Below are 17,080 nucleotides of genomic sequence, written 5' to 3' on the forward strand. Positions count from 1 at the left end.
AACCGCATGTGTGGAGAGGAAAAGAATACAGAGCAGTTACTTCTCAAAAACTTAGGAAGAAAACTCACAAGTTAAAAATGAACAAGTACTTTGACAATCAAAAAATGTCAAAAGCTACTTTTTAAATAGCTGTATTAATCCTTAATCTTGTAGAACTGCAGGAGAGGAATTTATTTTAAAACATTAAAAATTTAGCTTTAAAGAATGCATTTGAAATTGACATGACTAAACACATTTAGAGAACGATGCTATTATACAAAAGAAAAATTTGCTCGTTTGTACTCCTGCCAAAATACAAGTTGAATCTTCTCCTTTTTCCCTCCTTACAAGCAAAATAAAACCAGCAGTTCAGGTGCTAAAAAAATCCCAAAATGTTACAGAACTTAGAGAATAAATGCACTAGAAATAGTTTATGAATATTCCATACACAAGAAGCTACAATAGCAAGGGAGCATTTTTGACAGAATGACACCAACAGCCTTAGCAAGCAACCCAAGCTAAACAACAGAGATGCTGGTATGACAGCACTAACACTCTCTTACACTATTACTGCTTGTCTGCTGGAGCACAGATATTAATTACATGCATGTGTTTATTTGACCACATCCCGTGATGAATCAACTCATCTGAAAGTGTGTTACACCTGGCATGGTTACAGGTCAGATCTAACTTTGCTTGGGATGACTGGCATTACCTAAGTCCCATTTTTTTTTATTGCCTTATCATTTGCTCTCCAGCGCCTGTGACTCCTTCCCTGCTCCCACAGGCAGATCCAGTTTCCAGACTGGATAGCCATATTATCGTCTAAAGAAAAAAGGATAAAAGAAATTAAAGAAACCGTAACTAGGTGAGTATTGGGTGTGAGGGAAACAATGAAACAAGGTCCCATGGGTAGGGAAGGCAGGAGCAATCTATGAAGGATACCTGATGTGCTGCCAGGGTGTGAGGGCCGGTAGGAAAAAGCACACTGCAAGGTGGCAAGCCAAGAAGAAAACCTTATCAGCTGAGCCTGCTCAGTCAGGGGAATGATAACTGTGTGGCAGAGGATAAGCAGACCTTTACTAGAGGCTGAATGTGGAGGATACACTCTATTGCATGAGGAAGAAAGTGGTTCCTGATTACTAATTTCAAAGCTCCTGTGAAAAATGGTAACTTTTTGAGCCACATTCACTCAATTAAGTTTTCTCCCGGTCCATAACCTGCAAGTAAGTTACAAGCTGTGCTAACAACAGCAGTGTTAGTAAAGAATTAACTTCTGCAGCAATACCTCTGCTGACAAGGCAGTAACTAAGCTTCCCCTTATCAACAGTAACATGCATATAAAGTGAATTTAGTTTAGAGCAGCTCATCCTCTTCTCCTAGATCCCAAGAAAAAAAAAAACACTATAAACTTTTTTGATTCAGTTTTTCCTTCCACACAAAACTAGAAAGTCTTCTTGCTTAACAGCTAATAAATCACTGAAATGCCATTTCCTGGTCTTGCACACTAAATTCTGTACAGGACCCAGTCACAGTATTTTGAAAGTGGCAAATTAGCTTGCAGGGAGATGCAGAACTGAGTATCACTCTAGTTTGCAAAAGCTCCATACAGAAGCAATACAATGCCTTTATAAAAATGCTTAACAAATAAAACCTGCAAGCAGATGATCTTTAACATTCCTCTTACTGGTCACTGTAATATTTAAGAATAATAACCAGAAAGCTGGTTCAACATAACATACTGCTGTGTTCAACATAAAATACACTATTACCCTCCCAAGCCAGAGTTAATATCACACATGTCACTGCTGGTCTAATGTGTTTAATTAATCGTTGGCAGAAATACATCATACCAAGGTTCAACATATAGAAGGAAGGTGGATTAAGGGATTTTTGAAACAGAAAATACATGAACTAAACCACTTTAGCCTCAGTTTCCTCTACCAAAGTACAAAACTAGGCGGAAAAAAAACCTCCAGTGAGAGGGGAGCAGGAATAAATCAGTACATTTGAAGAGAAAAATGTAGCATAAAATCCAATTTACCTTCTCAACAGGCAATAAACTGACAATACTAAATAATACCAACCTGCCACCTCACCTATTCCTACTACAATCAGTTAAAATGTAATTAAGACTCCTCTGGGAGCTATATGAAGACTCTTCATTGTAAATTGCCTAACCTATTTAGTTGTATATAACATAAAAGGCAACTTAATACTGGGTAGTTAGCATATCTTGCCTGAAATGTAAGTGTAATAATCATAATTTCTTTTCTCTATCAAGATCACTTGAACTGAAACTGACAGAAGCCAAGTGTTAGTGTTGCAGGTAGAGCCTTTAAAGGTAACTGTAACCTGCCTTTCAAATCCACAATTTGCCATGGTTTCCCTTTACCATTCAGACTTCCAAAAACTCAAATTTATCAATGAAGCTGAAAACATGCCACATGCTGTAATGCTGGCAACAAAAGAACAGGACTGAGACTGTCAGAAAAGGCATAGAATAATACTTTTATGTCTCACTTAAGATTATCAAAGAACCAAATTATCCATTATTTAAGCAATTCAGAGTCTGCAATAACATGCACAAAAACTGCAATTAAAACAAGAATACAGAAGTTACGCCCCAAGTTTGGATCTACCATGCTGAATGAAAAAGTAATCACTTCATAGACACTGTGTGAGAAAAATTCTGAAAAAAAAAGGAGCAAGTAAAATATACTTACTTGGTGTGAAAGCAAATCTGTGCTTACATAATTCACAGTATTCTTTTCTGCTGTGTTTAAGCCACTGAACTAAGCTGCAATAAAAAGTGATCACATTAACACATGCTATACATCTCTCAGCCTTATCCCTCCATTAAGGAAAATACACCAATTCTCAGCTTTTGCACTTAAATCAGGATATTTGTGCGGTCAAGCAGGACTGAAATTAGCCTGCTTTTTCAGTCCATTTAGGCCATCAAGTAGGTTTCAAAGAGTAGAAAAAGGTGAACATATGTCACAGTGTTGATAAAGAACATTCTTTGAGTACATTATTGATCAAAGCAGACATCCTGGAATGGACATCCGCCAGGGACACCCGTTCTTATAAATACTTCAAGATATGACATATAGATGCACACAGCTTCGATTTAGAACTGCTGTATTTGTGAAAGGATTATTAAAATACCATCACAAATGACCATATAGATCAGAAATACACTTTTTACTTTAGCACTTCCTGATTAAACACACCTCAAAATGACTAAAAAGCTCTAGAGTTTTTTATATTTTTCTGTGAGGTTTGACTTTCTATTCACAACTGTAAGTGGGCAAAACAACCCCCAACATACTGATTTTTTGCTTAGTTTTCATAATTCTGATATACAATCAGAACTGCAGTCCCAAACAGAAATAATTATCAGTGCTTTCTTTCCATATATAGTGACTAAATTTTTCCTGAATTGTAATGAATCATCATGTAAAAAACATCAAAATCCCCAACACGTTTCCACTGAAAATCAGATTTTTTTTCACTAGTTAACCCAAAGACTTGAAGTATTTTCAGAAACACATTAATATATTTTCATTAGGGGGGAAAAAAAAAAAAAAAAAAAAAAAAAAAAAGAAACACACAGACACAACTCACCATTCCTGATGAATAAATTTAATACTGCCAGTACACACACATGGATGATAGAGGGGTTTCTCAGGAGTTCCTTCCGACCGACAGACTCTGCATATATCTGCTGACAAGGACAAAAAGGCTTCTTATTCTTACACTACTGCTTAAAGAATTCCAATTTTCAAGACGAATTACACAATTACATTCTAGAAACTTCACTGTGTAGCAAAATGAAGCCAGAATAAATTGAAAGAGGATGAAAGACCGATTTCACCTGCTGCGAGACAGAGACTGGGGGATCACCAGAAAGAGCAACAAGAACATTATCTGCCTGATCACGCTACATAAACTCAAAACATGTCTTATAAAATTTTAGAATTTTTAGGAAATAGACACAGTAAAACTAGAGGAGAATGTGTTTTCTATCTTAAGAGTTATCACTACAACAACATACAAACTGTTAAGGATAATTTTCCTGAAAGTGGATACTTCAAAAGAGAAAAAGTCCATCTAAGTTCGGAAAAAGTTACACAGAGGCTGAACAGAAGAGATTTAATAATGTCCAACTATGACTTAAGTAATTTGCTACTCTTGAACCCAAAACAGATGTTTCCTTGGTGCTCTTGTTGAAAGGGAAAAAATCCAAAATAACTAACAGACATAGGTATTTTGCAATTTGCTAACCAACTTGGACATAGCCTACTGTCTAGCAAGAAAAGACACTATTTCTTATTTCATAATTTCAGTAATATTTCCACAGGTCCCATGCCTTATTCATTCTCTATTTTTGATGTTTTCTCACAACTAAAGGTTGCAAGAGGTTTTGTGGATAAAGAAATGAGCATAAACCTTTCCCTCTAATGAACCAATGTCTATTTTAAATGCCATTCAGTTAGCCCGAGCTCTAACCACGCAAATAAATAGAAAAAAAATGAAGTCTTATGTGTTTACTGGCAGATGCAAATCTTCCCTTGACTTTTCCTTTTGCTTCTATTAAGGAAGTGAGCATAAAATGTCCATTTTTACAGATTATGTGAGTTTGAGATTTTGTCTTTTGTGAATTATTTCTCTATCAACCACTATTCAGCAAATATGCAAGAGTGGAACACATGCATATCAGAGATCCTTGTCAGAAAAATACCGACTGATGTGAGAATACTGCAAATCTTTGCTCTTGGCCAAAATCTTCAAAAATTAATGCTTTTATACAAAACTTCCACAAGGCATCAAAGACTGATTTTTTTTTCTGTAAAGAAGTCACATTATGACCATATCCATAGTTTATAGAGTATTAGGAACGTTTCTACACATAAAGCATAAGAATTCAGATCATTCAATTCAAACAATTTTCTATCTGTGAAAGTGTTGTTTGAGTGAATTCATTCATGCAGCATGAAAACCTGAAATTAACAGAAACAGGCATTAAGTATGACATCAGTGATGCTACAAAGAGACATAAAGAGCACCTTCATCGCTGCCATATTGAGCAGGGATGATTTGCAGTACTGCTGCAAACATCAGGAGTCCTCTGCTCCTCTGCTGACAAGAATGACCAGAACTGCAACTTCACTTAACAAATGATTCTTTTATCAGAGAGCATTTCCAGATGGCTGCACAGGATGGGTCTCTCCAGCTGACAGGCAGGCCCTGCCCACTTGCTGTGGCATGCCCACCTCCTCCCGCATTCTTTCCAACAGAGCTGTTTCACTACAGCAAGTTGACAACTTTGTAGGCTGGATCAGCCTCACAAGGGGTCAGACAAGCACGAGACAGCACATGAAAACACTGCCCTAAGGATACTCTGGCACCAATGAAAGCAAGCTAAAGGCACACTGTTCCCTCAAAGATGCCCACTGCTCTCCGAATCTGTTCATTTCATGGCTTCTTGGCTCTCACAGCAAACCGTTCACTCATTGTCAAAACTTTTGGGAAAAAGCAATTTGCATTACTGTGAGCAAAGTAAAGACTGCCTGTTAGCCTACTAAAATAAACTTAATTTCTTTTCAAAGCTATGATAATTTCTAGATATTTCCACTTGTTTTATAATCCAAATAAACATATTATGAGTGTAATTGTTTGGACTGTTAAGCAACTGATAGCCTCAAATCAATAAACTCTACTGAGGGTTAATGTGTTAAGCTATGCACCTTATGACCTACAGCCACAAAGAGAACTCCACCGTGCAAGAGTCACTATTTTAATATGTACACACACATTTTGCATCCTGTTCTTCATGCATGTGTTTTGGAAAAAATGACCTTGAATATTAAGTTCTTTCCTCTTCCCCCTGAGAATGATTCACTGCCTATTATCTCTCCAACTGAATTCAACACTGGAATACCGAAAAGTGAAGACTACGTTATTTAGCAACAAACTGATTTATCTAGAAAGACCCAGAGTTAGCTCTCTTCAGCAAAACCTGGTATATGGTGCTTTCAGGTGCTGCAGAGAAGCAACTTTCCTATTCATTTTGAAGTGAGGCAGCTTCCATTAAGGTCTGACCATGACCCCAAAGTGCCCCTCTTACCTAAGCCCTCCCCATGCAGTTCAGTTTTCTAGCTCCATAACACAGTTCAGCCAAGCACAGAGCCCATCAGAACCACAATGGCCATAACACTGTTATCAGACGATCACCCGCTCAGAAAGTCCAGCTGACACTCTGTAGCTGAAGTTCAAGCACACAATAATATCGTATTTCCTCTTCCTCAAGGCACTAACACAGCCGCCGCTGCTGCTGCTATTGGTGTTCAGAGCCTTCTAACCTTGGGAAGTCTCTTCAGCGTTCTGGCAAGCCACGTGAAATTCTAACAGTAGGATCTGAGGTTTGAAACTGTAGAAGAAGTTGTAACATTCTAGTGGTATTTATGGAAAGTGAGTATATAGACTGGGAGCTTTTGAGGACAACATTGATAAGGCCACAATATAATATCTAATATGTGCCTTTGTGAGTGCTTATATATAAACCCAGAAAATCCAAATTTCAAACGTGGAATTTAACACAAAGGTTTAGTTAAAGAAGATAATGCCTTAAAGATGTAACTAAACACTTCCTCTTCTTTGTCTTGCTGGTCTTTCTGTTCATCTACTTAAATCAGGTATGATCAAAGTCTACCAGTGGTAACAGCCTGTAACAAATTACCAACTATGCTGTTTGAATTAAATCCACCGAGATGGATTTACCAGCTACTGGAGTGCTGGAAAATCAGAAGGTCATATCTGAGTATCCACTTCACAGCTTGCATAAAAACCAGTTTTTCTGGGCAAGCAGAGGTCAAACAACCAAAGCTTCACTTTGTTGTTGATTTCATCGGTGTAAGTGACTAGGTCTACAGAGCTGCAGCAAGCAATTTTAAATGTCAGATTTAAGAAACACTAACGTTTTGATAAACCAACAGTGATCATGGGTATTAAAGATGTCTCCAGCACAACACAAAGGACACTGCTACAAAGGTCCTGGTCTTATTTCATCCAGTGCTTCGTGTTTTTCTAGCTTTTTTTTTTTTTTTTAATTCTCTCAAGCAGGAAAATCAAGTGACACCTGATAAAAAGCTACATTCAAAATTATGCAAAAGTAACAAAAGCCAAGACGCAAAATGCCATCCTTGGAACTGCCTTGTTACCACAATGTGTTACGACAAACAAAGCTCAAATACTGCAAGAAACACAGCACAACAAACATCCTTTATTTAGTATGGTTTATGCTACAATATGAAATGCAGATCTATCAAAGTTCTCCAGTATCTGCTTGAACTACATAGTCCCTCTCCCTCTCTAGAGACATTCAAAACCCACCTGGACACATTCCTGTGTCACCTGCCCTAGGTGACCCTGCCTTGGCAGGGGGTTGGAGCAGATGAACTCCAGAGGTCCCTTCCAACCTTAACAATTCTGTGATTTTGTGTTTATCTAAGCATAACAAAAGTGCTGACAAAACACATACACGTTTGATCTCAAATAAAGCAGTACCCTCAAAAATGGATAGATACTATGCATAAAAACCCCCTCGTGACTATGATATCTTTGACAATTCTTTTTTTTTTAAGTAAGATAAGTGACCATGCGTTAGTCTGTTGTAAAAGGGACAGGGAAACATGTCAGCTCCTGCAAATTCCAATTTTTCCAACAGATTGCCCAGCACACGTAACAAAGTCAGTTCTGGGAAAGGAGCAGCTATCGCTGTTCAGCCAAACGCGGGTATTGAAGACTCCCCGGGCTATAGGGCCAGGCAGGAGCTCGGGGCTCGCCGCCTCTCCCGCTGCCCCAGCGGGCGGACCCCGCCTGCTGCTTTCCGCCCCGGGACCTCACTTCGCCCGCGGGCCCCCACTTCGCCCGGCAAAGCCGCAGCCAGGGGAAGGTTCCGGCGGGCCCCGGTGCCCCTGCAGGGCCCACCCCAGCCCCGTTCCGGGTGCCGCCGGCACCGCCCCCCTTTCCCCCCCCGCTCCCCGTTCCCCGTGGTTATGTAAGGGGCACCCGCGAGCGCCGCCTCACACGCGGCCATGCCCCCCTCGGCCCGGCCCGGCCCGGCGGCACGGCCCGCCCGGCACGGTGAGCGGGGGCGCGGGGCCCGGGCACCTGCAGCCCCGGTGCGAGAAGCCCCTCCGGGCGTGCGGAGCCCCCGGCGCACCCAGCGGGCCCAGGGACACCCTCCTCCTCTTCCTCCCCCGCGCCCCCCCACGCTCCGAGGCCGCCCCGGCAGAGCCCCCGCTCGGGGACCGGCGGCGGGGCGAGCGCGGTACCTTCCTCGGCGGTCTCCATCTTGCCGGGCTGACGCAGCGCCGGCCGGGCGGGTGGCGTGACCGCGGGGGGCGGGGCCGCGCGCAGAGCCGACGGACCGGCCGCGCCGCCGAGCCCGCGGCCACAGAGCGCCGCGCCCGGCCGGAGCGCCGCCCGCCCGCCGCCAGCGCCCCCTGCCGGCCACCAGGCCTGGGAGGCCCGGAGCGGGCCGGGGCGGGACTGCCCCGCTCTCGGCGACAGAAACTGCCGCTTGGGTGGAGAAAGGCCTCCGGGATTGGCGGCTCCAACCTATGAACAAACACCTCCATGCCGACTAGACCATGGCACATGAGTGCCACATGCAGCTTTTCCTTAAACACCTCCGGGAACGGTGACTGCACCACCTCCCTGGGTAGCCCATTCCAATGCCCAACCGCACCTTCTGTGAAGAAATTCCTCGTAATGTCCAATCTGCACCTTCCCTGCTGCATCTTGCGACTATGTCCTCTCTCCTATCACTAGCTGTCTGGGAAGAAGATGGAGACCCCGACCCGGCTACAACCTCCTTTCGTGTGTCTGCACAGAGTGATCATGTCGCCCCTGAGCCTCCTTTTCTCCAGGCTAAACAACCCTGGCTGCCTCAGCCACTCCTCAGGGGACTGGTGTTCCAGACTCTCCACCGGCTTCGCTGTTTCTTTCTGGACACTTTCCAGCACCTCAGTGTCCTCCCTGAACTGAGGGGCCCAGAGCTGGACACAGCACTCGAGGTGTGGCCCCATCAATGCCGAGTGCAGGGGGACAATCCCTGTCCTGGTCCCGCTGGCCACACTGCTCCTGATCCAAGCCAGGATATCCTTAGCCTTCTTGGCCACCTGGACACGCGCTGGCTCACGTGGACCAACACACCCATGTCCTTTTCCGCCGGGCAGCTTTCCGGACACTGTGTCCCCGGGCTGTAGCGCTGCCCGGGGCTGTTGTGGGCCGAGTTGAAGGAGCGGCACTGCCCTGCCAGGGCCCGGCCCGCCGCTCGGGCGGGAGGCGCGGCAAGGGCCGCGGGCGGGCGGCTCCCTGCCGAGGGCAGCGCCCGGACCGGGAACGGCACGGGAGACGGACAAAATGTAGCCAGAATCGGTTCTAAGTTCTACTCCAAACCGGAGAGAAACGCTGCATTCCTAGGGGAAGTCGGCCAGATTTTGAGAGGGTCAGTGTTCCAGGGATCAGGGATGGGTAAAGCCCTGGAAGCAGCCTCAGAGTCAAGCGGTTCCCCGTTCGATTCCTCCAATCTTATCACACCTCCCAGAGCTGGGGCTTTCCAAGAGAGCTAATAAACCGCTCAGTAAAGGACAAAATTCCCTCTTAGCTTAATAATTTATGTTTCAATGTCTTGCTGCCCTACATAGCCGGGGCAGCGTGCATTAAATTTTTGTGCTCTGCCACGTGCGCTGAGAGCTGTCGCTCGGGCTCTGCTGAGTTGGCAGGAATATTGCTAAGGAAGAAAGCAATTTAATTTAATTCAGGGTAAAGAGGAATTCCATCCTGATGAAAGGTATGCGTGCATTGTTCTAGTGTTCCATTGTGTCAGCTGTTCCAACCTCTCTAGTTGATCAGTGAGTCGTAGCAGCCCTCAGCTCTCTTTACCTTATGACCCTTTGTGTCCAGCCAGTCATTAAATCCTTTGCATTCACCCTTCGAGCTTCATGTCAGCAGCAGAGTGGTTCAAGTTTGAATTTAGAATGCAGAGGCGGCATGTGCCCAATTTGCAATTTTATAACTATATTTTCCTTAACTGTAACCACGTTAGTTCCTTCAAAATTGCATTTTCCAAGCTACTGTAGTGTATGATACTGGCCTGTGTGAGCAAAAAAAAAAAATTAAGGAAAAACTGAAGGCTTCATATGGCTCTCCAGCAGCTGAATAAGTACAGTGAAGTCCTGCAATAAAATACACTTGAGCTGGATTACCATATGCATCTCTTCTGTGTCCTTCCTCTCTGAAGGGCAAGGTGGAAAAATTCCCACTTGTAACTTTGAAAAAATCTGTTTATTTTAAAAATAAGCTCATTTTTGAGCTTCACTTTGCTCAGTGTCAGCAAATTATCTTGGCCTATTAAAAATCTGCCAGCATAGTACTGAGGATCTGAGAAATGCTGTAATACTAATTTTGTCAGAGCAAGGAAAAAATCAATGGACAAAAACAGGAGAAAAAGCCAAGAAATGGAGAATTTCAATTTCCAAGTATATTCCTAATTTCGACTCTTTATTTCTCGAACATGTAACTATCATTCATTACATTATTACTCTGCTCTGATAAATGTAAATTAAATGCCAATAAAAGACTCTAAATTATAATTTGCATTCAAAGACCATGGCAAGATTAATGTATATAATTCTCCAATTTCAGTCTCTCGTGGTAGGCTTCTTTAAGTTCAATTAAAGCTTTTGAAAGGAGTCACTTTTTGTTGCCAGTGAATAATTTCATTCCTGTTGGTATCTGTCTGTTCAGCCATTTAAATTACCTAACAAACATTAATGTCTACCGTCTTCTCAGCATTTAGAGAGCATTTATCTCAAATTTTTGTTCATACTCAGTATGGGCTATACAATAGCTCACCAGTAAATGTGAGTTGGACGCAGATCATTATAATTAAAACACTAAAAAAAATTACCTATGCTAGGTTATTGTAAGTTAAATTAAATTAAGCATCTCTCAGCCTTCTTGGTGTTTTTGGTGAACATGTTATTAATCCCTGCCTATTTAGTAATATTTTAAGTGTTTTTTGCCTAACAAACACCCATGGCTTAAGTAGCTTCTAATTTTTGGGTAAAGAAGGGCATTAGAAGGTTATTGTTAGCTCTTAACTCTCAACAAGGTCACGAATTAGTGCCAACAAGCACTGAACAAATATGCTGAAAAAAAAGTCTCTGTTCCATATAAGCCATTATCAATATAATGGAGGAAATATGGTTAATTGTACAGGTGTAAACTGAAGATAGTAATAGATATAACCCCAAATGACAGAAGTTTATGGCAAAAGGAAAGGCATATAAATGTTGATAAAAAGAATAGAAAAAAAGACAAGTATCTTTTCAGTATCGTCTTGTTTTGGTTTTACATGGCTTAAATGCTTAGATAATGAATTTTTATTCAAGACTTCTATTAAGAGAATACAAAATAATAATTGCAGAATGAAAACTATCCAGCATTTGTACTGTGACATTACCATCCTCCCTGACATTTTCAAATGGCTTCATAAAAATGATTCCCTTACATTTTTAGTTATTTTGGAACTTCAGAACGTTGAAAAAACCAAACAGCAAAAGCTACCACTTTTCAGTTTTTCTGCAGATGAACATTTCAAAATGCAGTTATTTTCTTAACTAGTTGTTTTGGGGAGGAGTCGGTGCTATCCTAGTTTTCTCCTTCATCTGCTCAACTGACTCTCACTGCAAAATTGGTTCAGTTAGTTATGAACAGCAAGCTGCAGAAATGTGGAAAACAGTGGATTATCTTAAGTAAAACAAAGTGGATGCCAACTTATCTTGACAAACCAAGCAGTATTTGGAGTGAACATGTATCTGGTTCCTAAATGATGCACCATGACTAGGGAGGCCCAGAGCTTCCACGGCAGAAGAAAAATAATCAGAGCAGGCCCTTTGGTGGATAGCACAAAGCATGGCCCACAGAAAATTGGTCTGACACAATGAGAAAGCACAGAGGTCTGCGGACTACAAAAACACATGGTCAAAACCACTGCCAGCCTGGATCTTGCCTGTGCACTGCAGGGGCTTTAGAGCACATGCTTCCTGGCCAGTGCTTGTTCTGCCGTGACGTCTCCTGAACCATCCCTAACCAGCAGGCAGCTGCTGTGGCCATGGGCTCCTGGAATGAAGATGGAGAGAAGTACTCTCAGATGTACTGTGAATGCAATGCCATTTGCTGCTGCACCAGGAGATTAGCCCAAGCTGCTGCACTGGTGCTAGATTTTGACCCTGACGCCTCAGTGTATGAAGTACTGAAAAATGTGTTTCCCTTTGGCTGGTGCTTGTGTCTCACTAAACCTGGGCTATGATTAGTAGCTAATGGAGGAGACAAACTTCCTGAATGAATATGTGACTTGTGGTTCATGTTTTGTGCTGTGAGATGTGTAACAGAGCTATGCCAAACATAAATGAAGGTATGGGCATAATGGCAGAGCATCATCAGACACAGCCATGACAGAGGCTCCAGACCTGTCCATTTTAGAAACTGTTTCTAAGGAGATGCTTGACTGTGCACTGGAGTTTGTTCTATGGATTATTAACATTTCAACCAAGAAGAAAACTATTTCCACTAGCATTTTAAGTGAGAGATGAAGTTAAAAAACCTGGTCTGAATGATATTACTGTTTAATGAGTTTCACTGAAAAGACAATCAAGGCTGTTTATATGTCTAGAGACATATATATGTTCATATATATATATATGTACACATATACACACACATATATACATACATACATACATATATATATACATTCAAGAACCCAAGTAATACTTTGAAAATTAACACAAACCATTTCCGTAAAGAAGTATTTGCTGAATTTCATGTCTCTTTTCAAGATCTGCAGAATGTGCTTCACCAAATTATATTTTTTAAGCAAAGCAGGGATCTTTTCACATATTTTGCAGTGGATTTTTCTGTGTAAAACATAGACCCTATCAGCTTGGTTGAGATCCTGCTGTCATGCTGAGAATGGAACCAATGGCTGTTATTAATCTACTTGGGATTCAGAGCTCTGTAGCTGTGGTTACTTGGTATAGGCCTCCTGCATGCAAAAAAAGAAAAAAAAATCACAACAGGCTGTATTGGTATTTCAGAATATTCCCTTCCTAATAACTGTCATATCATCTCAAGTATACAGTTCTTTACCTTAAAACACTTTCATCATGTCCAAGTGAACCTTTTAGACAGTTAAATATTTGTTCATTAGGTTAGAAAGATTTCCTACTTCTAGAACTTTGATCTCCTTGGTAATAGAATGTGTAGTGTGAAACATTACCATCGTCAAGTGACTGCATATTAAGTGCTTCTGAGGACATGTTGGTTCCCATGTCTTTAAAGTTCTGTAAAAATATCCCTGCAGATGACAGCAGTTAGGGCTTATCCTCAGTATTTAGCAGAAACAACCTTATTTTGCCAGAAACCTTTATCTTGACCTTCCAGACGTTATTAAAGGTTACGACTGCCAACTAAATTAAATTGAACTCTTCAGGGCAAGATTCAGTTCTACTTCATTTAAAACCGTGAGTGTTGCCAAAAAGAAAATGTATCTGTTCGGGAGCATGATCCACATAGTCACTACTGCACATTCTGTAACAACATCGGTGCCTCTGCCGAATTGACCAGGAAAGAAGTACAGAAGGGCTTAGATTTGTAATAACTTTGTCATTACTTTTTCTCAAATGTTTACAGCAACAGGAAAAAGAGTGTCCTGGGGAAAGTGAGCTGTGGTCTAAAGGTCAGAGTTATTACAGGCTGATCAGAGTCAGTGACCTCTGTTTTGTGAGATCGCCTGATTTCTGTGGTAACTTTCACTTCACAGTAGCTTGCACACTGAGAATGTGTATCATGGGGCATAACCCCCAGCTTTTGCTGGATTCCCTAGGGCAAGAATGTATTTGCTGTGTGTACTGCCTTCAGTGCAGGGTCAAAGAATACAGTGAAGAAACCACTTAATACTTTTGATGTCTAAGAAAAATGCTTGACTCAGTGAAGCAGATTCTCAGTTGGGTGACTGACATGGAATGTCAAACATGCTTATTACTCAAAAGGTACATTCTCTTCTCTCTCATTTGTGTATCAATTATACTTTTTTTAGACTCATTTTCTAACGTAGTCATGTAAGATGGGCCTCTGCCAGGGCCTTAGCCTGGTTAGATGTGCTAAAGAAAGAGTAATCTCACAAAGATGACAACACTCAGAGAAATAAATGGTAGTGTGTTATATTTCATTCTGATGGTCTGGGCCTCAGAGGGTTTAAAGATTATTTAAGCAGCTTCCTTCAGCATCACCATTCAGCTTCTGAGAACAACCTTGTTTGGAATCTGTACTTTTCAATTGAGAGCATATGGGAAAAGTCTTACTTTAAAAGTCAGTATTGAATTTATCACTGTTTAAGATAGAAAAGTCTTCTGAGAGACTGTCTTTTCTGATTCATTATCACATGAGCCCTGAGAGTAGAAGCTGCTGTCAAAAACTTAAACCAAAATTTCCAGTCAGGTCTTATATATTCTGGGTGAAAAATTGGGTTCTAATCTTTTATTTTTCTCGGTATTTTCTCTGTACAAAACTTGGAGAAGTTTTGTACTCTTTTCCCCTCTTATTTTACTGGTCTTCTACAGGAAGGAAACCAGAGTTCTTCAAATTATTTATGGATCCTTGAGAGGATTGATTTATCTCTGCTTTCCCTATACTCCTGGTCCTGTTGAGCCAAGTTCTTGATCCTGATTCTGTGGAAGTTCTTTGGGAAGCCTCAACCTCACAGTAGCTTCAATGAAACCAAAGGCTCATGGACACCTCTTTTTCTCCCTCAAACTCACTCCCAATCAACATAAACCAAAGCTGGGAAAATACAGTTTCTTCTGTGGACAGGGATGCTATCCTGCAGGAGTGCAGGAAGAACAGCCAGGAGCTAGGGAGATACATGGTGGAAGGGATCATGGTGAATAGCATGGCCAAGATCAGCAGGGCAAGATGGGAGGAGTGTGAGTGGGGCAAAGAGAAAGACTAGAAGAGTTTGCTCAGAGAAGTTGTGGATGCTCCATCCCTGGAAGTGTTGTCCAAGGCCAGGCTGGATGGGGCTCTGAGCAACCTGACCTAGTGAAAGATGTCCCTGCCCATGCTGGGGAGGTTAGAACTAGATGATCTTTAAAGTCCCTTCCAACCCAAACCATTCCATGATTCTCTATGAAGTAAAAAAATGGTAATAGGGAGAGGTCCTTGGAAACAGGGAAAAGAGAAGTGTCACAGCGATCTTCAAGGCAAAACAAGAGAATTCAGAGAACTCCAGGTAAGTCAGCCTTATGTCACCTACGGCAAGATTATGCCATGTGCATTGAAAGAATCTCTTGGCCACAGGAGCCTGCACGGCAGGAGCAGGAGCATGGAGCGATCCGGAGCGGTGACAGAGCTCCAAGGGTGCCACCAGAGGGCACCTCTGCTCCAGGCCCAGGAGGAGTTTGGGGTCCCTGAGGAGAGGTGGCAGAGGAGATGGAGCACCGCTGGGGCCTGCAGTGGGACCATGGCGCTTGCACCCAGCTGGGGCCAGTTTGGTGGGCCACGAAACAACCAGCTGCTGATTTTGGGAAACTTACTGCCTTGAATGCTGCCACCTGATTAAGGAAGACACTTACTTGAGGGGCCCCAGGGCATTTCCGGGTGTCTAAACCCTTCAACATTCACAGCAGAATCCTGCACAGCTGCCTGCACCTTGCTCCTAGCAAGGGTGGCAGCTAAATGACTGAGTAAACGATGGCTGCCAATCTGCTGTCGTGTCTCAGGCTGCCACATCTTCCTGTATCATCACTAGGATAGTTCCTAGATCACATGCCATGACTGCCAGGGTCCCTTGAGCTGGGTCAGTCACTGCCTGTGCTCATCTGGGGCTGGACATGGTTCAGGAGAAAGATGTGGGGACTTAGGGTTTTCCCTGGGAGCACACAGGGGGTTATGTGACAGTGCCTGATGATCTCTGCCTCCACTCAGCTGCAGAAAGTGCTGCACTCCTGGAGCCCCAGTGATGACCAGCCTCAGCTCCAATACCAAGGACTGGCCCTTATCCCTCTGTTCAGGGGGGTGTGGGGAAGGACATGCCAGAAATTTCTAACCTGGCCTTATTGATGAGGACCCAGGTAGGGATAGCTGTCACCCCAATAACATTCAGTGCATTTTTGGTCTAAAGCTGGGAAATTCTACGCAGAATGCAAACTGCTGAAATGTCCTGTTCACGATATCAAGCAGTCTGAAGCCAAGAGGAAGGAGATATGCTTCAGCTCTCCACCAGGAAGGGGACAGAGGACAGGAAGGGGTATGGGAGTGCTTCAGCACTGACACACCAGATGTCCTCATGCAAGGAGCCTGTTGTGTGAGCCTGGACACACAGGATGGGAGCTAGTCCAGCAGCATGTCAGCCCAGCCCCACAGGGCAGCGTGCCTGTGTGAGTGGATGTGTTCTCACCAGCAGCCTGCACCTTGAAAACACTTGGAGAAAGTTCAAGAGGCCAAGAGGGGTGATCCAGAACTCTCCAATTCATCTGAGCAACAAGGATCTCTGAATTGGTGAGCTAGAAATCTGTACATCAAGAAGTGTCGTGCTTGATTTTCTACGACAGATTTTCTCACTGCAGTCCAAAACTTGGTGCTGAAAGTGTGTACTTACGTTAAATACTCTAATTTATCTATGTTAACACATTCTTTAATGATTGTATCTAAAATATTCTTAGACCTGAAGCATGCTTCATATTGGCTTGTAGATTTTGGATGTGGAATCAATTTCAGAGCAGCTATCACAACCAAGAAAAGATGTGAATTTAGATTGTCTCTTGAAGCCACATGAGAAGAAAGACATTAAAGATCTCTTTGTTTTTGAAACCCCATATTTATAACATGTAGAGCAATAATGTCCTATGTTTTAGTATCATATACAATCACAGATATTTAATAAAATTCTTTACCTACTCATTTAATAAAATACTTTACCTACCTTTTCAGTTATTTAATATGACCATATTTGAATGAAAGTTGA

The 17,080-nt window shown here is 42.4% G+C and overlaps 1 protein-coding gene across 2 annotated transcripts in view; it reads right to left on the reverse strand.

Annotated features, from left to right (window-relative positions):
• MARCHF6 (membrane associated ring-CH-type finger 6) overlaps positions 1 to 8,444 on the reverse strand; it is a 44,930-nt gene extending 36,486 nt beyond the window's left edge. The window contains exons 1-3 of one of the 2 annotated variants that reach the window (XM_066326519.1): positions 8,322 to 8,444; positions 3,610 to 3,706; positions 2,706 to 2,779 (exon numbers count right to left, since the gene is read on the reverse strand). In XM_066326519.1, the coding sequence (XP_066182616.1) occupies positions 2,706 to 2,779; positions 3,610 to 3,706; positions 8,322 to 8,340 (190 nt within the window). In that variant the 5' untranslated portion in view covers positions 8,341 to 8,444. Of the gene's footprint in view, positions 1 to 2,705; positions 2,780 to 3,609; positions 3,710 to 8,321 lie in introns of both variants that reach the window. The other variant, XM_066326514.1, reaches the window with a different exon arrangement.
• Between the last annotated feature and the right edge of the window lie 8,636 nt (positions 8,445 to 17,080).

This window comes from Sylvia atricapilla, chromosome 1 (genome assembly GCF_009819655.1).
Source record: "Sylvia atricapilla isolate bSylAtr1 chromosome 1, bSylAtr1.pri, whole genome shotgun sequence".
NCBI lineage: Eukaryota > Metazoa > Chordata > Aves > Passeriformes > Sylviidae > Sylvia > Sylvia atricapilla.